Genomic DNA, 20996 nt, shown 5'->3' with positions numbered 1-20996 from the left:
TGAGTAATTAAATGACAAAAATAATACAATTTAAAGTTTCAAGAAACTCACAAAGCTTCTCGTTCGACATTACAAAGAAAAACTCATGACTGTGAGCAACGCTCGAACTATCTTGAGCTCATTTTTACTCTTTGCTACCTGCGGATACGTTCCAATATGGCCACTGTTTTTTTTAATCCAGTCAATCAAGCGACCAAGTGGTCACGTGACATTTTCCACTTTGTGAAACTAAAACTACACTTTATTTATTTTAATTGGTACGTTTAATTGATTTAATTTGAAACAATTTAATGCATTTTAAGTTAAAAATAATATTATTGGAGATTTTTTAAATTTATAATATTATTCAAGGGGGAAAAATCAGTTTGTATTCATTGAAAGTGACTTTTTTCATAAGAAAAGTAAGAACATTTGAATTTTAAATGTTAAATAACATAATTTGTGTTATTATATTCATTATTTTTTTCTATTCTTGTATGTATATTAATTTAAACATATCTCAGAATACATAATATCCTTAATTTGAGCAAGTAAATAGCATAAATTCTATTTTTTTTTAATTATTATTCTTATAAGACAAATGTGTTAATGATTTTCAACTTGTACACGTTTGCACATTCCGCGGAAAGATACTCCCTCAGGTAATGAGGGAGTGTGGCGAGGTGAGGGCGCCTTCTAGCACCTGAACAAAGGTAAGTGCGCGTCAGAGGGCTGCTCCGTGGATTTAATCATGGAATTGACGCAGAAAGCAGTTCTGTCTTTTCTCTTAGAAGAAGGAGGTAAAGTGGTCAAATCCAGCCTGCTGGCCAAGTTCAAGGATTCCTTGGAGTGCGTGGATCCCGCGGGGAGAGAGCGGAACAGAGATCTTTTCAGGACTTTCGTGAACAATGTTGCCTCCGTCAGAGAAATTGACGGTGTGCGGTATGTCGTCGTGAAGAACCCGCACCAACATTTGCTCAGGGGGGTTCAAAATAAAGAGAACTTGGAGGAGAAAAAAGAAACTGAAGGAATTCATCAGAAAGGTGAGCAGGAGCGCACGGTTACGCACGATGAGAAGAGTGAGGAAGGCTCCGTGGGTGCTGGGGAGGCGAGTCTGGCAGAGCCATCTGCTTCCAAGGCTGATGAAGAAGAAGGAGAAGAAAATGAAAACCCCTCACCGCTATACTCTTCAGTGGAGCTGGCTCTGCAGAGGAGCAGATCTAAAGCTGTTAAAGTCAAGAGGATGCTGAATTTTGACATTCTGAGGGACACAGATAAGAAAATAAGGGCAGAACTGGGGCCACCTGAGTCAGCCATTAAGAGCAAACCTTACGCTTTACCTCTCAGAACACCACCCACCAGGGTGGAGGTCCAACAATTGAAGGTGGAACCGAACGAACCTCCTGTTGGGACGAACAGGATGCTGCCATCCAGGAGCACCAAGGCATCCGAGGACTCAAAGATCTCCACGGTCCCTCTGGAGAACACAGAGCACAAATGGATGGTTAAGTGTGCTGCCGGGCACTGGGGCCAAGCCTACGGCCTGCTGCTCAACGACTGCCAGCTGGCTGGGAAGAGGGACTTCATTTCGGGGTTCACTGCTCTGCACTGGGCTGCCAAGTTTGGGAACACAGAGATGCTTGTAAAGATCATCGATGTGTCCAAGAAAGGAGGAGTTGACATCAACGTCAATGCAAAAACTCGCGAGGGATACACTGCTTTGCACATAGCAGCTTTGCATGATCAGGAGCGCATCATAGTCATCCTGGTTGGAGAGCTTGGGGTCGATGTGAACATAAGGGACAACAGCGGGAGGAAGGCCCACCACTATCTGCACAAAGGCATCTGTAAGAGTGTGAGAGAGATGCTGGGAGAGCCCGCATCCAAGCAACCCCAGGACAGAGTCTATCCCGAGAAAGAGGATCCGGACTTGCTTCCTGACCTCTCCAAGGGCCTGCATTCGATAGGTCGTCTCTTCCAGCCGACGGCGGTGGCCCAGAAGAAGAAGCAAAAGCAGAGGTCTGGATTCTACTCCCTGAGCGACAGCACCATCGAGGAGAAAGAGGAAAGCAGCTTCAGACAAAGATCTGACACTTTTGTGTAATCTCTTGATCTTATTTACCAAAGCAAAGGAGATCTAATCAAGCAGCACAACTCTTTTTGGTGATCAGCATACATATCAGTGGCACTAAAGAAATATTTATTATTAAAGGGACTTTTGATGATTTCTGTACATTTAAAGGTATTTTAGGGGACATTTTTAAAATAAGAGGAAGAGTCAGGAAGCAGAGGAACACAGGAGAACATTTCAAAACCTCTTGAGATCAAGACTCGACTTGTTTGTTTCACAACTAAGTAGCAGATGAGCAAAGACACAAACCTGCACAGACTCAGAAAGAATGAGCTCATTTGTGAATCCAGCTGTTCCAAAGAGAAATCCTTCGAAGATTTGTGAATCGTTTGTGCTTCTAAGAAAGATATTTCCTTGATAACAGTCTATTTATTACATGCAGTCAATGATGAACTAAGAGGGCACAATCTCATGATTTAAGACAAATAAATTACAGACTTGCTCCTATTTGGTGTTTTTAACAAGTTCTTGTAGCATTTTTTTCACGATGGAGTACATATATAAAATAAGTTAAACTTAAATGTACATTTCTGAGTATTTCTTATTTCAAATCAGACAGAAAAACACTGTTTGAAAAAGCCTTCAGTTTGCACTATTTATTAGATCTATAGATGTTTTTCTGGCATCTGGCCTAAAGCTGTACAGCTGGATTGCTCCATTTTTGTTGCATCAGTAATGTTAAGTTGGGATTGTGAGGGGCTTTGAGCTAGCAAGAAAGGGATGATGGGATATCATTGTAGGGTTACATCCGTCCCAACAGCTCAGAGGTCAATTTCTAATGAACTCCTGCAGAAAGTTTGTCCAAGAAAACGATAAAGGTTTTTTCATTTTGACTAAAAACTGCATAATCATAATTTAAAAAACAAACAGTGGCACTGCTTTTAAAATAGATCCAAAGATGATTTGTGTGGGACTTTTAACATTAAAGATAAGCTATAGGCGTTTTATTAACTGAGGTGCGTTCAGGTGATTCCCTGAAGTGTCATTCTTTGGCTGAACATCTCTGAAACATCTCCCGGATCCATGTTTCAGCTTGTTGAGACAGCTGCAGTTCAGCCTGATAAGCAGCTGATGGGATTTAGTGTGTGCGGTTAATGGCATCACACACTTCTTTCGGCTAGGACCCGACAGCGGAGAGGAGCATTTAAGGAAAAAGACACTGAGGCATTTAGAGACGGTTCGTCTCTTCCTTTCGTTTCATTCTTGACTTGTGATATTTCCCAAAGCAACCCCCAACTGTCAGGATTCCGCTTCATAAAAAGTCGATGTTCTGTTCTGCGGTTGAAGAAGGTCAGAGCCGAACCAGGAACAAGAGAAGTTATTAAAACGCCTCTTGTCAGGAGTAAAACAACAGCTGTCAGCTACATTTACATATTTACAGACATTATATGAGGGGATTTATTACATAACGAGAAAAAGTAGAAACTATATATAAAAAAAAGAACAATTCCGAACAGAAAAACAAAGAAAGCTGTGTAATATTTGAGCTGAAAAATGACTGGCAGGGTTTGGAGGGCGACTGAAGGTGTGCTGACATTCCTGCAGGTGGAGGGTTCAGAGTTCAGCCAGGAAACCGAGCTTGTAATCCACTGATCTCAGCACCTGGCAGAGAGATCACGGAAACAGCACTGCTGACCTACAGGAAACAATTTCAACAGTAGAACAGCCACAAGTTTATTTTATGGCAGTTTTGATCGCCTTTTTTTATATTTTATTGAATGCTTTTGACATTTAAAGCCTGAAATCCAAGTCATAATTCTCAATCCTGATCCACAAATTTCCATATTTTTCTCAGTTTTTTTTAACAAATATCCAAAATTGAAAACCTTTTTGAAAAAAACCATTTTACTCTAAAAGCTCAAAGACAATCTGTTGAACTTAATCAGAAATATTGTAACATGGAACCAGCTAGAATATTTACATTTTATGGAGAATCAGGTTCCATATTCCTATATGAAATGGCTGCATATGTCACATGAAAATGTAAATATGTATGATTATCAGAAAAAATGATCTGTTTTTATCAAAAAATATGAATATCTGATCAGCAAGACTATTATATTTTATTCATTCAACCAAAATAAGCCAAAATGCAGAACGAATAGCTCCAAAAAACTGAATATAGGTACATCCTTAATGGAAAAGAAAGATGATGCCAATGTTTAAATCATTGATTATTAGCAAGTTGAGCCGCGTGTACAAAGCAAATGTTCCTGTATACTTTAGCTTTGTTTTAGGGCAATACAGAGAGGAAAATACATCAGCAAATGTGGTTTATGTTGCTGCTAAAGGAGCAATTTAAGGTAATTCTTGACGAGGTGAAGTCCTTTCTCCTACTCTGAGGAAAAATGATCCTCGTAGAAAAGGGGTTTGACGAGCTTCCTTGCAGAATCAGACTGTACTTGATAAATAAAAAAAAGTATTGGATTAACACCGGCAAAATCCGACCCAAATGTTTAAATTTCAAGGCTCCTTTCATGAAATCAATAATAAGCGGCTCCCAGCACTTTCAAAAAACTGTCTATGAATTCTTGATTGTTGTTGGCTGCATTTTAAGTCGTAATCCTGTGGCAACACTGTCATGTGACCCCTCTGCAACCCTCATTTTTGAGATGTCAGGTGTAAATAATGAAGAAAAGTTGACAATAAGGGTCACCATTTCCAGGATACGTGGAAATTGGTATTTTTTTTTCCAGCGAAATATGAAAAAAAATTGTCTATCTGAGATTCTATGGCAAGACATGCTCTCTACGACAAGCTAACTGGAAATGAATGGTGCCAAAAAAAAATCATAAAATTACGGAAGTTTTAGTAAAAAAAATTCTATGTGAAAAAAAATAAAAAAAAGTTTCAAACATTTTTACTTCACCAAATCTGGCCCTTTTTGCAAAAGCTTTGGACACCTCTGGGTTAACACTTAGGAGAAAAGATAAAATACGAAGAAAGTTTGATTCTGTTTGTCTTTTTAAAACTAACAGCAATTTTAAAAGCCTAAAGAACAACAACATATCTATAGATCCAGACATATATCGACATTTAGATACTGGAGGATTTCATTTCTCTAATGGGATTTAAAACAATGAGACATATTAAGTTATCAGCACCCAGAGATGGCAAATTCTTTTTAAATCTAATTTACACTTGCATCAATCAGTCTTAAAAATGTAGAATTATTTTTAGTTCATTAAATGATGTGACTTATCAACTCTAATCATAAAAATATACTTTTTTATTGTAAATTCCCAAATGTGTGTATAAATATATTATGTTTTATTTTACTTAGATGTTAACAGTGACTGGCACATACATTGTTTTGCCTGTAGAGGGCAGTAGTGAGCTCCTACTGGACTCTGTAGTTCCTGCTGCAGGAACTAAAAATATATCAGCAGAAATATCTGGTATAACAAAGAAACAATTAGATAAAAATCCAAACCAACCTGCTTTTACAGACTGAACACCTCAGCAGCAGCAGCAGCTATTTTTACATTTTAATGTGTGTCACACCTCATGCTGCCCTTTCACTTTTACTAGTTAAGTGGATATTTCTTATGTATGGAAAAATACAGGAAATAACACCCAGTCAGACAGTAAAAGCTTAATTTATTCACAACATTACAAACATAAAATTTAAAACCCCAAAAGGGCACAAACAGACACCCTTGAGAAGGTGGGTGTTAAATATAGTGGAGAAAGTGGATTTTGAATCAAGTCCATCATCATTACCGCCTACTCCATCTGAAATGTCTTTTCCCATCAGTGTCTATGGTGCTTAAATTAAATCTTCCTCTTGATTTTAGCTAAACTACTTTTCCTCTGAAAAGAAAGTTTAGCAAATCCAGAAGGAAGTCGAGTTCATCCCTGTGCTGCTCTTTGTGGGAGCTTCTCCTTCAGCCTTTTTTTCTCCTTAAAGTTGGATTTTTTTCACATATTTCAGGACTTCCAGCAGAAAACAATGAGTCTTTCCAGTTCCACAGCCCTGTGTCAGCACAAAGGCAATATATATATATATATATATATTTTTTTTTTTCTTTGCAGATGGGGGAAAGTCGTAGTTACTTTAATGCTTCAGCTTTGCTTTTTCAAACGTCTTTGCCTTTCTGAATGACTAAATGCGTTTCGTTATGATCAAAACAGTCAACATGTTTGATTTCCTGAGGAACAAGATTGTATTTCCTGACTAAACATGATATTTGTTGAATGTTAACACAAAATTTGAAGGCAACCAAAGTCATGTGCAGTAAGCACTCGAAAGAAGACGTTTGGGAGGCACGGATGCAGTCTCAGGTCCAAACAAATGAGGTCCTGATGGTTTTGGGATTCACTCCATTCAAATGGGTTTCAAAAAGGTAATTCATACACAAAACGGCTGCGTAAAGATGAGCTTAAGGTGACTAAAAAGGTCAAACAGATCTGGGAAGCTTATTTGATCAATTTCAAGTACTGAAAGTTGTTTCTGCGACAAAAGGACAAAAACTTCTGACGTTAAATCTGCTTCTTAACCTCATAAGACCCAATTTCCTGTTTGATAAGCCTTTTATTATATAGTCCCAGTTAAGCAGAATTAACTTGTGTGGTAATATAACCCAAAATGTGATGTCCAAGCAAGAGAACGCCTAGGAATTAAAAACCCATATCAACTCCACATAGATCTGGTGATGAAATCACTAAACCAGACTTCCTATTAAAAATGAAATGATCTTAACAAGTTGTGTTAATTGTGCTTTTAAAAAGACACTTTCACTAAACACAATCCAAACTGAAGAAATGTGCATTTCTGTACGTCTACAAAGTGCTTTTTTTTTCATTCACCTTTTTTTGGTTTGTAGTGCCTTAATCTGAATACATTTAAAAACCATTCAAAACGATTAAATCTACCACAGCTACAGTAGATTTTTACTGGCATGATACAGTACTTGTGAGGCTCCTACTGCCGCGTTACAATCTTAAAGCTTGTAGGTTTTCTGTAGACTGAGGACCAATCATGAAAAAAGCAGGACCATCTCTGAAGTTCTAATGTGTTCTGCACAGCAGCTCTGGAACAAAAAAAATTAACAACTATGAAAACATTAAGGCAACGATTGATAGTGACGGGCAGGACGTGATGCACTGGCTCTTTGTGATGAACGGTGTTGGGCGGAAACTCTTCTCAGCATTTCAACAGTCTTTCAACAGTAATGTTTCAAAAATGGGTCTGGTTGAAGTTCTTTCAAACATTTTGTAGGACGAACGGGGCCTGGAAAGCAGAGCTGAACACGTCTTCTAGACTAAGCCGTCCGTCCTCAGTTCAAGTACAACCAAAGCTTGTGTCCGTCCGACCCTCACAGCTTCAGGCTGTTAGAGAGGGCCTCCAGCTGCTCCTCGCCCAGCCTTTGCTTCTCCTCCAAGTCTTTCTGGCGGATCAGAAGCGAAGCCTTGGTCTGCACGAAGCGTCTGTAGTCCAGCACCTGCTCCTCCGACAGCTGCCGGGACAGGAAGGTGGAGACCAGGTTCTCTCTGCGGTCCAGGTTATCCTTCAGGTCTTTGGCGTCATCCCTCTGTTTGCACAGCAGACGGTGGCGGCTGTCCAGACATTCCTGCATTCATAAAAAGATTTTTTTTTTAATTTGATATAGTTTAACATTCATTTTTGTTCTTAATTACATAAACTGTAAAGGACAACATTTATTAGAGTAAAAATAATTTCAAGAGATGTTCTTGCTTTATATTCTCACTCCAAATTTCCCATCAGCCCTTTGTTAACAAAAAAAAATGGCGAGCAATTTCAGAGCCATCTAGCCATACAGTTTTGATCCAGACAACAGCTAAGATGAGGAAAACGAAGACGTTAATGGATCTATTTGTGATCAATTGTAGCGTCAGAAGGAGACTGTCCCGCTCATGCCAGTTGCATAAACTCGAGCTTTTTTAAACCGCGGGTTTTCATTTGCTCCTGGTGCAACATGATTTGAACAAAAAAATACTCAGAAATGCAGTTTTAATCTGTAATTATTTTATACATCTCCTCCATTATGAGAAAATGCTACAATGAAATGTTAAAAACACCAAACTAATTGAAAGTGACATTGTATTTGATGAAGGAGAGAGTTTTACAGCCATGTACTACAGCCACAGGACAGTCGGTGCAGTGTGGCCTTAAGTCAACAGAGGGCAGGGTAGATACAAATGTCATCGAAACTGGGCTGGAGTTTCGGTGAGTCAGTGTAAATACCAGTGTTGCCGATAACAGCAGGAAAGCAAATGAGCCTCTAACAAGCCCTCAGTAAGCAGCACACTCAGCCATCACGTGTCCGCCGATGGACACACGAACAAAGAGCTCTTTCAGGGGTAAATCTGGAGGTCTAATGCCCATCTAAATAAAAACTAATGAAACCCAACAGCACAGTGAAACTGCACATTTCAGCAGATAATCAAAGGAAACTTGTCACTTTTTTTTCTTTGACACAGCTTTTTGTGGTTATTGAGACTGAATTCAAGATGATAAAAACTCATTATTTTCCTATGAGCCAGCTCACTCAGTCTTATCTTCAGCTAAACTATTTGATCCAAACAGAGATAAGCAAAAAAACTGGCAATTAAGCCCAGATAAACCCTGCAGATTTTTTGAATACCACAAAGTGAGAACTCCAGTTCAGTTGTCCTTTAACTTTCACCAGGCGTTGTGTTTGAAGTATTAAATCAAACACTGGGAAACGCTGGGAAAGGGAGTAGCCAGACGCTTCTGGCGTTGGCAGTCATCCGTTACCCAGCAGCTCCAAATGAGCTGCTTGAAGTCAAGACAGGATGCATAAGGTTGCATGACAAAGCGTTACCCCACAGGCAGGAGCTGACGGTACACTTTTTCCTTGCGTGCTTCTGTGTGTATGTATAAACAGCAGCACAGGCGAAGGAGGGAACCAAAAGGCTGGACTCTGATGTGTTTACATAAAGTGAATTAATGGGAAAATAATCTTTGCATTCATGTATTAAATGCAGATGTGTCTGATGGAAAAGCATGTAAAATATTTTTTATGACAGGCATCTTAAAAGGAGAACAAGTCTAGTTTCTGTAGGTCATAAATGGTTTCCTAACCTTTTCTTCTGCATCAGTGTTCTCGTCCACGTTGCTCAGGGCGTTCTGGACTCGAGCCAGGCGGGCAGAGAGGCACAGCAGCAGGTTCATCACCCTCTCCAGGTCTCCTATGAAGAGGTTATACCTCTCTAGCTCCACTGGCAGACAGTGCTCTTGCACCAGCACCTCCAGCGCCTTCCCGTGTGCTGCGTTCTCCTGGACCTCCAACTGGAGGGCGCAGCGGCACTCCTCTAGCGAGCGCAGATGCTCCTCGATGTAAGAGACCAGCAGATGCTGCAAAAACGTCAAGAAGACATTTCAAACTGGAGGGGAAGCAGCTACAGTCCACTGTCAGATTCCACAGACACTACACTTCAAGATGAGAGACTACAGAGCAGGAAAGAGGAAGAAACCTAAGCCCTGCTAGCTTAAGCATACAGACAAGTGGGAGACACTGATAAGAAGCAGACAGTAATTCAAATGATAGGAGGCAGAAAATTGCTAAAAATGGATCAACTTAAGGTCAAACGGAATCCAGATGTCGTATATATAAAATTACCTGTCAGTTGATTGAAAAAGGAGCTCAAATAATCTAGATGGAGCCGTTTCTCAAGTTTATTTTATGACATAATGACAGATTAAAAAATATGAAATGATTTTTATCATTAAAAATGGCAAACGCCAATTGTAAGGTTAAAAAAAATTGCGATTAAAATTGATTAATTAATCGCAGAAAAAAATATTTGCATGACAGCACTACTAGTAATGTTAGGTTGGGGGCGTGAGGGGTTGTAAGCAAGAAGGATGATGTGAAGGGAGCAGCCTTACTCTATGCCAGTGATCCCACCCACAACTCAGAGGTGAAATTCTTACAAACTACTGCTGCTTCTGCAGAAACTATGTTCTAGAAAATGACAAGTTTTTTGATTTAGCTAAATAAATAAGAACATTTGTTAAGTAGCTCAAAAGATGATGGCAGTGGGACTTTCATGTTTTTAGACATAATTTGATTCCAGAAAAGGAGGTTTACAACATACTGCGCCCTATTAATTATAAGGTCAGCAAACAAACTTAGATTACCTTCATTTGAATGATTTTATTGTTCCATAGAAGGTCTGCAGGCGGAGATTCCTGAATGTCAGAAGCAGAAGCGGAAGGAGACTTTTCAAGTCCTTCAACCACTTCAGTGCTGCAAAAACAAACCCGCATGTGTCATTTAAGCTTTGCTGATTCATGCAATCATTTCTGCAAGCACAATGCAGTCATGCTACAGATAGTTTTGCCCCAACAGGGCAAACATGGATCTTTAAATTCAAGCAGACATTTAAATCAGCTTTTTTTGAGTGGACTCAGATGCAGGAGGCAAAATAAGAATACATGACAACAAAAACATAAATTAGTGGGTTGATTCATGAGATGCAAAGAAACCAATAATTTTATTTTACTTTGCTCTTTTAAAATATTAATAAAACAGCTAAACATTTACAAATGAAGTATATCATCACCTGTAGAAGTAAGAAGTATAGAGATAATGGATGAAGATGATTTGACATGTTCTATTTTTAGACCACGTTCTATTATTTAACATTTCTTTTGTTTGTTTGTTCCACCGCATTAGCATTCACCTTTCTGCAGTTCCTCTCTGCTCCTGCTTCCTCTTGTAGTGCTCTTCCATCAGCAGCGTGTCTTCTGACATCACCTGCTCCATCAGCATCAGGGCTGTCTTCCGATTGGCCAGAGGGTAGAGCACTCTAGCCAGTGACTGGTCAGCTTTGACCACTGCCTCCACAAGCTCCTGCCACTGTGGTTTCTCATTGGGTTTTTCTGGGCCCTCTGTCTCTTCCTCTGGTGTTCCCCTCTCCTCCATCTTCTCTTCCATCTCCGGATGCTTCTGCTCCTCCGCCTGCTGACTGAGGTCTGCATCAGAGACAGGCGAGCAGACAGGCACAGAGGTTTCACTTGTCTGCTTCATGGGGTCTGAGCTGGGAAACTCGTCAAAAACGCTGTCCTCCAGCGGCGTCTGGACTTCCTCTGTGGATTCTTCGTTTGGAGGGAGAATCCACAGTGAAGGATCTGTGGTGACGCCGCAGCTCAGGGGCACTTCATGGTTTGACTCAGGTGGCGGGGTGTCACTGCTGCCTTCATCGACATTCTGCTCCTTCTCTGGCCTGCTCAACCCTGAAGTTGTCTTCTCTTTACTGGAAATAAAAATCAATCAAACATGGGTGATATTACTTAAAAAAAGTGGTGTGTGAAGATCTATTAGCCAAACTGCTTCTGTTTATGCTTACCTGGAGCAAGACGGGTTTTCAGAAGGATCAGTCTGCGACACGGTGGATTTTATCTGCATCTCACTATCTAGGCCTCTGAAGGGAAGGATGGATTCTTTACCTGACCTGAGACCGTCAGAGACAGGTCCATGAGGTCCCAGACATGCAGAGTGAGCTCTGACATGGGAAGAGGAGGTGGAGGGCGGGGTGTTGGACCTGCTGGAGCTTTTCTCCTCAGCTAATGAATCCTCCACAGAGCTCTGCTGTGACAGAGGTTTCTTCTGGGTTTGGTTTTGGATCTGTTCCTGAGAGTTCTTCTGACAAACAAACTCTGGCTCCTTCCCTGCTTGACTCCTTCCTCTTTCCTGCCACTGGGCTTCTTTTCCATGCCCACAGTGTGAAGCCATGGCCTCGTCTCTTCCTGGTCCTCCAGGCCCATTCGAACTCCTCCGTAGCTGATCGAGATGCTCAGAGCTTTTACTCATGGCACACAGCTCAGTTATCTTTGACGTTCCGAGCTCTTCCATGGACTTTCCTCTCTGAGCCACCACACGAACCGGCAGCGGGCCCTCAGAAAGTGGCTTTACCGGGGACTCTTCAGCTGCATTCTTCTGGGAACTAAGATTGAAGATCAGATCTCAGATAGCAGGCAACACTGATGTAAATCTTGTAAACAGACAAAACATGATAAAAGACAGTGCACGCCTTGAATGCCACTTTAGTCAACAGATATACGGCTCAATAAAAGCGGACTATTTGAATTTGAAACGGCGCATGTCTAGGAGTTCGTTTATTTTTTTTCTTCTTCTGTGGTCCTCACATAAATCTTCCGAAAGGAATCCTCGTTATGTGGAGCATGTAGGTGTTGACTTTCAGGTTTCACAAAGAATCAGACAGAGATTTATGATGTGTGATTACAGCACACACATTACTGACCTAATACTCTCCTGACCAAAAAAAGAAAAAAAACCCAGAAAAACCCAAATGTCTTAATTCATCTGGAGCACCAGTACATACCTCCTGGTTTCCATGGAGCCAACCGGTAGAGGATCCTCTGCATAGTCGTGTACCTACAGACCCACAAGAGATAAAAATGAACCAAAGATTTTTTTGATCTGATTTAAATTGGTTAAGATACATTACAGAAAGTGACTTGTTGGATATGACAATGACCTGGAATGCATGTGGTGTGGATGTGGATCTGTTCCTGCCAAAACCAGCTGATTCTTGCTGGTCCAAGAGGCTCTCTGCTGAAGCAGACTTTGCCTGAGCTGGACCTCGACTCTGCCTCTGCCTGGATGGATTTTGCCTGCCAGCATATTGGCCTGAACAAGACTGTGCTGGTAAGAACTGGGCATATCTGGTTTGAGAGAAGCAGAATATTAGCAAATAATGAATGAACCCCTAAAGGAAAGACAGGAGCTCTGTAAAAGTCAGGTTTTCTTACCTCATGGAGCTTTGAGGGCAGTCCAGAATGCGGCCAGCAGAATGGGGTCTGTGCTTCTTCTTTGAATTTTTACTTTCGTGGTTTTCGGATGTAGACCGAATAGCCCAGTCAGATGGTTTTTCTCCCAGGGAGTGCCTTTGTCTTGGTTGGGGAGGTAACTGAGCCACAGGCTGCTGAGGCTCAGTTATTATGTAGCCCGTCTTACGCTCCATGTACTCCACCAGAGCCTTATGCCTAAAATGCTTGAGGTTAGTTTGTGAGGCGCCTGAGGCTGACATGGCTCGACCTCTAGGCTCAAACATCTTTCTGCGTAATGCAACCAGTCCCCGGTCTCCTTGGTGCACACGCTCCTCTTCCTCATATTCAGGGGTAAAAGGACTGTCACTTTCGTTACCAAAAGAACGGCAAACGGCGTGTTTGGGTGCCCCTTCAAGTTGGTTGAGTTTCTCTGGTTCAGAGTAGCACATCTTCTTCTGCTCTGGTGTGAGCCTCTTTCGACCCCCAATCCGAGCCACCTGAGGCTGGGCCACGTGTGTTGGCCTCCCATTAGCTTTTTCAAAGTCTCTCTCCGTCATTTTTAGATTCTCACTTGATATTTCCTTGATGCTGCCCCTCTCCGTCTCATCAGAAGTCACAGAAGGAGTGAGTGTGTCGGTGGAAGTCTCAGAGTCCTGTGATGAGGAGAATGAGTGAATAGTTGCGGGTCTCAGTTCAGGTTTTTGCCTGGTCTGGTTTGGTAAAGACAGCTGTAGGTCCCTCCTTGTAAACGACGTCTCCCTCAGGACTTTACACTGAGCGTCCTTAAGCTTCTCTTTGTAATACTTTTTGAAGGAATCATCTAGAGTGTTGCAGGCAACGGAAGAAACTCCTCCTCTGTCTGTCATGACAGCATCATGTTGTGGAGGTCTCCCATCATTTACTCTAACATCTCCATGGTCTTTCATGCTAAAGTCAGGTTCATTTCTAGCTTGTAGCACAGAAAGGTTTGCTCCAGTGAGATGGTACAGGAGAGGGGTTGTGTCTTTGTTTATTTTCTCACTGACGGCGTCACCGAGCGTTTGCCCTCTCTCCTTCCTTGCAGGATCTTCTCTGTTGTTGTGGTTGGGTTTGTCAATGCTAAAAAGTGTGGAGAACTCTTTTTGTGGAGCTGCTGAAAGTGGTGGACACTTCCTGTCAGGCCCACAATAGAAAATTGGACTGTCCAAAGTGTGGCGACCAATCTCTTGACTGTGAATGACGTCAGTATCCTCCAAACTGTCAAAACTTGGCGGGGACTGACTCAGATGAGTTTGTCTTGGATTGTCCTGGTCCAGGCTCTTGGAGGTCAGATCTTTTTTCCTGGATCCAGGTGTAAAAGCCTCTCTTTTCTCTGGAATGGAAGAGCAGGAACTGTCTTGGAAAGGTCTAAACATGTTATCCAGTGTGCTGTGAGATCTCTCTTTGTCTCTGTGCTGACATCTCTCTAACAAAACAGAAATGTCCCTTCCAGCTTCAGCCCCACTTGTTGAAGCAGAATGCATCCTTAGACCAGATTCAGACATTTTGCACACTCCTGTAACAAAGTAGAACTGTCCCTTGTGTTGAATGCTGCTACTGATCAAATTCTGACCGGCACTCCAGGTGCTGGCAGGTCGAGTCGGGTCCAACACTGGCTGATCTTGAGCTGAATGTGCTCTTCTACGATGCCTTCCAGAATAGCCACTGGGTTTGTTGTGGTTTTCACTATTATAACCATCACTACTCAAAGACTGCCTGGGTGTTAAGTGGTTTGGCTGGTTATTGTTGCAGGGAGGTGATCTACTTAGAATGTTTCCTAGTCTCTGTTGCTCGGTGGCAGCCTTGCTTTCAGTGATGAAAAGGTCCTCTGGTGTCATCCTGGTCTCTTCAAAGTGCTGAAGATGGCTCCGGTGACTTGGTGGATGCTGGGCCTGTGGCTGTTGCTGTTTCAGAGCTCTCCAGACTGGGTCACAGTTGAAGCTTGGGCTGTTATTCTCTTGGTTAGATGTTTCGACTTTGGGAGGAAGGCCACGGGGAAGAGAATGTGATCTGGAGTTCTGTTGAGGTTTTGGTTGCTGAGGTTGAAGCTCAGTACTGTGGTGTACCCTGGTGTTCTCCAGATTTTTTGTGGCTATGTAGCTGTCAAGGCGTGTTGGGATTGGAGGGGGGTCAGCATGAGGGTGGCCACCTTGAGATGGATTTCTGGAATGAGTCTGTTGTGTAGATAGTGCTTTGTTGTTGCTGTGAAGGTTGTTGTTGCTGTTGTCACTTTGATGGTTTATATTAGTGCTATTGTGATATTGCTGTGAAATTGCCTCAACGGAACGATAGAGCTGGTCCATGGTCTTTGACTCAGAGTGAAGAATCTGGGCTGGCCGGTAGAAGGACTTCACGCACCCAAGATCAGCATAGTGGCTGAAGGAGCTGGAGTGCAGCTCATCGGGGAGGAATGGAGAGGGGTAGTCTGGGGCAGTAGACCCACCAGAGAAGGAGCTGTAAGCGGAGTCTCCTTTGCCGTGTTGGTGGTGGGCAAGTTGCTCGATGATGCTGCTGTTGGACTTGGCTGGGGAAAGCCGGGTGACAGGCAGGCTCAGAGGATGCAAGTCCACGTTGCTCATTCTCTCAAAGTGCAAGCTGTAGGAATCCATGAAGGAATGGGGCAAATGTAAGGAAGGGAAGGGTAAGGTCTTTGAATACCGTAGGTGTGTACACAGGCCAACGCATGTGTGGTCTTTGTGGGCAAAACTGATGAAGATACCACCAGCACATTTGCCTGTTGCACTTGCCACAGATTAGGTCATTTTCCTGCCGTCTTTAGAGCTTCTTCAACACCTTTAGCCCTGGAGGAGAAAACACAAAAGACAAAGACTGATTTTCATGTAAAATTGGTGACTATGAGTTACTCTCAAGGGTAATCATTCAACAGAGCACGCATGTTCAAAGTGAAACTGTGGAAAATTGTGTTATGCCCAGCTGAGAATCTTACACAAACATAAATGTTTATGTAAGATTTTTTCCCTTATGTGCCCTTACGGTTTAACAGAATTGTTTTTCTCATTTAAAAAAAAAAAAAAAAAACGAAAAAAACAACTTCATAGTTCTTTGCTGTATGGATGGCAGAAACAGTCTAGAAAAAAAGTTTAAGTTTGGCCTGGCATGACACTGAAAATATAAATCCAAGATAACCGCAGTTATCCAAATTTCAAACATTATCAACTTGTTTGAGGTGTTGCACAAATATATTTGACAGTCTTTACTGAATAGAATATTTAAAATTATTTCATATTTATTATTATACTTTGTTGTGTCACTTTTACTTGGTTCACAGCAGTGCAGTTTTGTAGGTCGGCACCGCTCTGTGTCGTTTCACATCAACAAAGCCTTTAATTAGAGGCCTTGAGATTGGTGTGCACTTTGCAGCAGGCACATGAAAAAAATGAGAGGAATGCCTAATGAAATATCTTGGGCTTAGTCTTGTGACAGCTAGAACACATTGTAAGACAGCAATGTGGCAGGCTGACCTCCCTGAGCTTTTCTTTCTATTATTCATGAGAACCTTGGGTTTTTTGCCGACTCACTTTCATGCTTTATTAATTATTTAGATGTAATGAGACAAAAGCACGGATGTTAACCGTAAGTTCACTCTATTCAGAATTCAGGCATAAATAAAAATTAAAATAAATATTCTGTGGGTAGTTTCATACAATTTGAGCCACTTGTAGTTTTTACACATATCACTGCCATTCCAGTTAACAACATAATAACTACTTGTCAGGAATTGTTGCACAAACCAGAAATCTAAACATTTAATAAACTTAAAAATGAAATCAACAACAAAAACATGAACTAAGGGAGTACAAAAGAGTGACAACATATGACCTGTCAATGAAGAACAACTAACCAGACACATATTTGCTGTGGCCAATTAACAGGATTGAAAACAGCAGTGGGTGATAATGAACATGAAGTAACGGAGAGACAATTCAAAAGAGAACGTGCCACCAACAATATCACTGAAATGTTCAACTTAACTGACAATCTTCACACTATTATAAACATTAAAGTCCCACTCCAACTATCTTCTTTTCTATTGTAAAATTGTTTCAGTTTTTTAGCCCAAATCAAAAAACCTCTCAGTTTTTAAGTCATATTTTCTATAGTGCAAGGGAGCTCATTAGATATTCACCTCTGAGTTGTGGGAGGGACTGTGTGAAATTTAGCTCTGCTTATTTCCCATCAGCCCTTTGTTTACACTCTCTCCCACTAGGTTATAGCACCTCACAAGCCCAGGCTAACATTAGCCTAGCAAAAAGACAAACAAAAAAAGCAGTATTAAAGCTAACACAGTTTTGAGCCAGATACCAGACGAGGAAAAAGAAGACGTTAATGGATCTATTTGACTGAAAGTGTGTGTTTCAGAATTTTGGCAGAATAGGGAGACTTTATGACAGTTGCTACATATCAAATCAGAGCTTTATAAAACTGCAGTTTTTCATCCGTTTCTGATCCAACATGATTTCCATAAAGAAATACTCAGGAGGGCAGTTTTAATCAAAAATATTTGACATATGTCGTCCATGATAAGAAAATGTTACAAGTAAAAGTTAAAAAACTGATTTTCATTGGAATGGGTTTTTAAGGAAATATGTCAAACATATTTATTTACCCATGCAATCTATGCCATACAATATAAATTCTGTAAAAATTTAAAACTTCAGTGGATTTGGGAGTTTTAGATACATATTTTGGACATGTAAACTACGCTCCCAGTAGAAATAAATAACAATATTTGTTATTTATGAAGCAAAAATCCAATAGAAACTCTATGAAACTGTTTTAATAAGAGTTTATTTATACAAACAAAAAAGATGGAAGTCTTGAGTTCAAACCAACTAGTCTGGAAACCATAACTGGCTCTAAAATGAGCCACTGCAAGTTAGTGATGGGTTCAGACTAATGACAGTGCTCTGCAATGACCAACACACTGTTGTAATCATGATTTAGTTCAGTTACTTCATGCTCTTATGAAGACAAATGACATAACCACAACCAAAACAAGATAACCAGACAGTTCAGTATCAAAGCTGATGTATCAGTGTTCCTTACATCATAAATGACTAAAGTGTTTATGACCACACATAGTTCACCACTAGTAATAATTAGTCTTCATCCCTGCCATCATTTGAAAAGTTTCCTCACTGCTCTTAAACCTTTAAGAAACAGCAACAATCCAGGAACTACGTTGTAAGTGAGAGCAGTAACAGAATATATCAGAAATCTACAACAAAGAATATGAATTCTATGATTCCTTAATAAACTTTTCAGAAAAGAAAAAAAAAAATCATCTAACTTGTTGGCATTAAATTCCTTCAGTTATTATCAGCTCCCCTGAAAAAGTAAAGCATTAGTGGTAAAGTAATAAGCCCCCCCAGGTTAATGATAGGTTTAAGACTCTAATGACAGTGCTCTGAAGTGACCCACATACTTTTCCATGGCTTTGTTATCATGCCTAAGGCCATGTTCGTGCCGTGCATATACAAAGGTAATAGATACTAGTTTAACAACAAGGATGCTTAATACACTATGACACTGCAGTATTTATTTATTTAGCCTCTATTTTTACTATGCAGAACATTAAGTACAGTTTCTTATTTACAATAATGGGTTGGCTTCAGCCACGTGAGTGAACAAATCCTGTTCACAACACAAGTTAGTTGTTTTATTTAAACTATAATAAGCAGCACGTCCTGTGTTGGAAAATGTGTATGCAAGATAAGTCATTTTTTTGGTATACACACTAAACTTCGCATGCTACTGTGTTATGGGGATAGACTCTGAGCCTGTATGTGTGTGCAGCTTTCTGGCCTCCTCTCTCCTCTGAGCGCAGACAGAAGCTCCACAAACAGAGGAGCGCTCAAGTGGAAGTGATGGAGGGGACAGGCGGTGACAAAATGTACAGAGAACCAAAGTGGGGAGAGAGGACAAGGCACAGACAAATACTCTCACACGCAAGCCACAACAGCAAGAGACAGCTGAAGCCAACAATGACAGCAGAAAAGCCGAGCACAAGTTGCATGAATGGCACCATCTGAGACAATGGTGAAATGGAGAGTGAAATGAACTCCCTTAAGGCTGGACTGAAAGTTTGTAACTTCTGAGCCTCATGATTTAAAAGAGAAAAAGGAAAAACTCACCCAGTCTTATAGTTTATGCCACTAGCTTTCCTGATTCCCATCTAGAATTAAAAAAAGGAAGCCTCCCCGTGTTTCTCTTTGATAAAGATACCTCTTGACTGACCAGACCAAGTAACCAGGAGAGCCAGAAATAAGAGCGAAGATTTTTTAGAGGGTCCCACCTTCCCCCACCGGGACTTGGGGCTGCCTAGTGGGAGCCATTGATTGGCCAGCCGATGACGTCCGGCTCTTCGATGCACAATGAGCGCAGCGGAGGGAATATTTCACTGCTGCAGATAGCCGCTAGTGCAGCCGGCTGCCTGAACAACAGGGAGAGAGAGGGGGGCAAAAAAATAAAAAAATAAAAAGAGGCCTCGCATTCCTGGCTAGCTTCAAAGACGGAGCAGAGCTGGGGCACCATTCATTCCCAAGGCCCTGAGCCCGGCACATGGAGACTAGCCAAGGCAAGGAGGGAGGTTAGAGAAGAGGAGAGGGGGGTAAAATGGATGGATGGGTAAACCCCCCTACCTCAACTCAACAAAAAAAAAACTTGATACCTCATAGCAAAAAGTTTTGGCAACTTTCAGCCTGATTATTCTTGCTTTTCTTATTAGTTTCCCCTCATTGTTCATTGTTACCAACATCAAAATGATATAAACACAAAGGCTTTATTACTAATTTCTTTGTAAGTTTGCAAAAAGTTAAATATAACAAAATTTTGATGATTGCACCAAACAAATGTGACAATTCAGTCATTCTACAAACTGTTCATAGCATGCCGTGAACCAACTGGACCTCCTTCACAATGGTCAATCTCTCTAACAAGGTCAGCTTTCAGAACTGCCGTGTGATTGTTTAGTGTCACAAAGACCCTTGTTGCCTTCACTATTGTTTCGTGTTGAGGCTGGCAGTATTGGTGCTTAACTATGCAGTATTTGTGACTACTCAGTGTCAGACAAAGTGGAGCAAAGAGCTGTTTATTTGGTTGCAATGTCTGCAGATAGTTAAAATACATGTTTACCATAAAGGAGTTCATCTATAAAGAGCTCTAACCATTTAATAATGCTTAGCATGCTCCAGAAAGGTGTCAAGCTGGAACACATTTTTGAAGATGTCAGAATCATAAAGCAAAAAAGGAGAAAGACAGCACACGAGATAAGGTTAGTTGTAAAAGAAAGGATGGGAGGGAGGTGATAAATTATTTTAATTGCTTTTTTCTTTCGTTATTAGTTCTTTGACTTAAACCAGACAGCCATGAGTCTGGACCACCAGGCTCCATGAGGCTCATACAGAACACCTAGGTCCTAAAGTTCAAGAGCTGTGACAGAAGAAGTTTTACAGACTGTTGTCAGTATGTGGTGGTGGGGGGGGGGACTCCTCTTATTTAGCATCCTTGTCACAGCTTAATTTTCTTAAAGACTAATAGCTAATAGCTGAAATAGTTTTCTTGTTAACAAGCTTTTGGAGAACAGAAAAAAATATATATTTTAAAGTTACAATGACGTCATCTACCAGTAAGAACATTTAAAAGACGCACTCCGGTGAAAATTGTGTTTTTCTTGTGTCTGATGATGGAAAACATATACCAAGAAAATTAAGCTCAAAGTTGCATGCCTGAGTATTTCTTTATTCAAATCGTTGTGAATCAGGAAAAGACAAAAAAAATTGTTTGAAAAAGTTTGTAGCTGTGATGCAGAAGCTACAATTGGCAGGCCACACATTCCCTGCTCCACTCCATTCTGATGCATCCACCTAATGTTAGGCTGGGGGTGTGAGTTTTCTTTTTAATCTAGTAGGAAAGTGTAAAGAGAGGGATGATTGGAAGTGGGGGAACACCAATGGTCCCACCCACAACTGAGAGGCAAATTTCTAATGAACTCCTGCTGCTCAGCAGAACCTTTGGCCTTGTCCAAATTCCCACCCTAATTCCTAAAAACTACAAAAATAAGTG

General features: G+C 41.0%; 2 protein-coding genes across 4 annotated transcripts in view; one reads left to right on the top strand and one right to left on the bottom strand.

Annotated features, from left to right (window-relative positions):
* Positions 1 to 730: 730 nt before the first annotated feature.
* Positions 731 to 2083, top strand: LOC112142552 (ankyrin repeat domain-containing protein SOWAHB). The gene has a single exon (XM_024265992.1). It carries the CDS (start codon positions 731 to 733, stop codon positions 2081 to 2083), a length of 1353 nt encoding a protein of 450 aa, XP_024121760.1.
* A 3610-nt stretch (positions 2084 to 5693) lies between these two features.
* shroom1 (shroom family member 1) overlaps positions 5694 to 20996 on the bottom strand; it is a 25743-nt gene continuing 10440 nt past the window's right edge. For 2 of the 3 annotated variants that reach the window (XM_024266008.2, XM_024266009.2), the window contains exons 2-9: positions 12876 to 15712; positions 12602 to 12788; positions 12446 to 12498; positions 11450 to 12046; positions 10784 to 11356; positions 10239 to 10347; positions 9180 to 9452; positions 5694 to 7683 (exon numbers count right to left, since the gene is read on the bottom strand). In XM_024266008.2, coding sequence (XP_024121776.1) covers positions 7429 to 7683; positions 9180 to 9452; positions 10239 to 10347; positions 10784 to 11356; positions 11450 to 12046; positions 12446 to 12498; positions 12602 to 12788; positions 12876 to 15520 — 4692 coding nt within the window. In that variant the 5' untranslated portion in view covers positions 15521 to 15712 and the 3' untranslated portion in view covers positions 5694 to 7428. Of the gene's footprint in view, positions 7684 to 9179; positions 9453 to 10238; positions 10348 to 10783; positions 11357 to 11449; positions 12047 to 12445; positions 12499 to 12601; positions 12789 to 12875; positions 15713 to 19066; positions 19690 to 20996 lie in introns of those variants that run through there. The other variant, XM_024266010.2, reaches the window with a different exon arrangement.

Source organism: Oryzias melastigma, linkage group LG14 (genome assembly GCF_002922805.2).
Source record: "Oryzias melastigma strain HK-1 linkage group LG14, ASM292280v2, whole genome shotgun sequence".
NCBI classification, from domain to species: Eukaryota; Metazoa; Chordata; class Actinopteri; order Beloniformes; family Adrianichthyidae; genus Oryzias; species Oryzias melastigma.
Note: the sequence above shows the minus strand (reverse complement) of the source record. Positions and strands in the feature narration are given on the sequence as shown.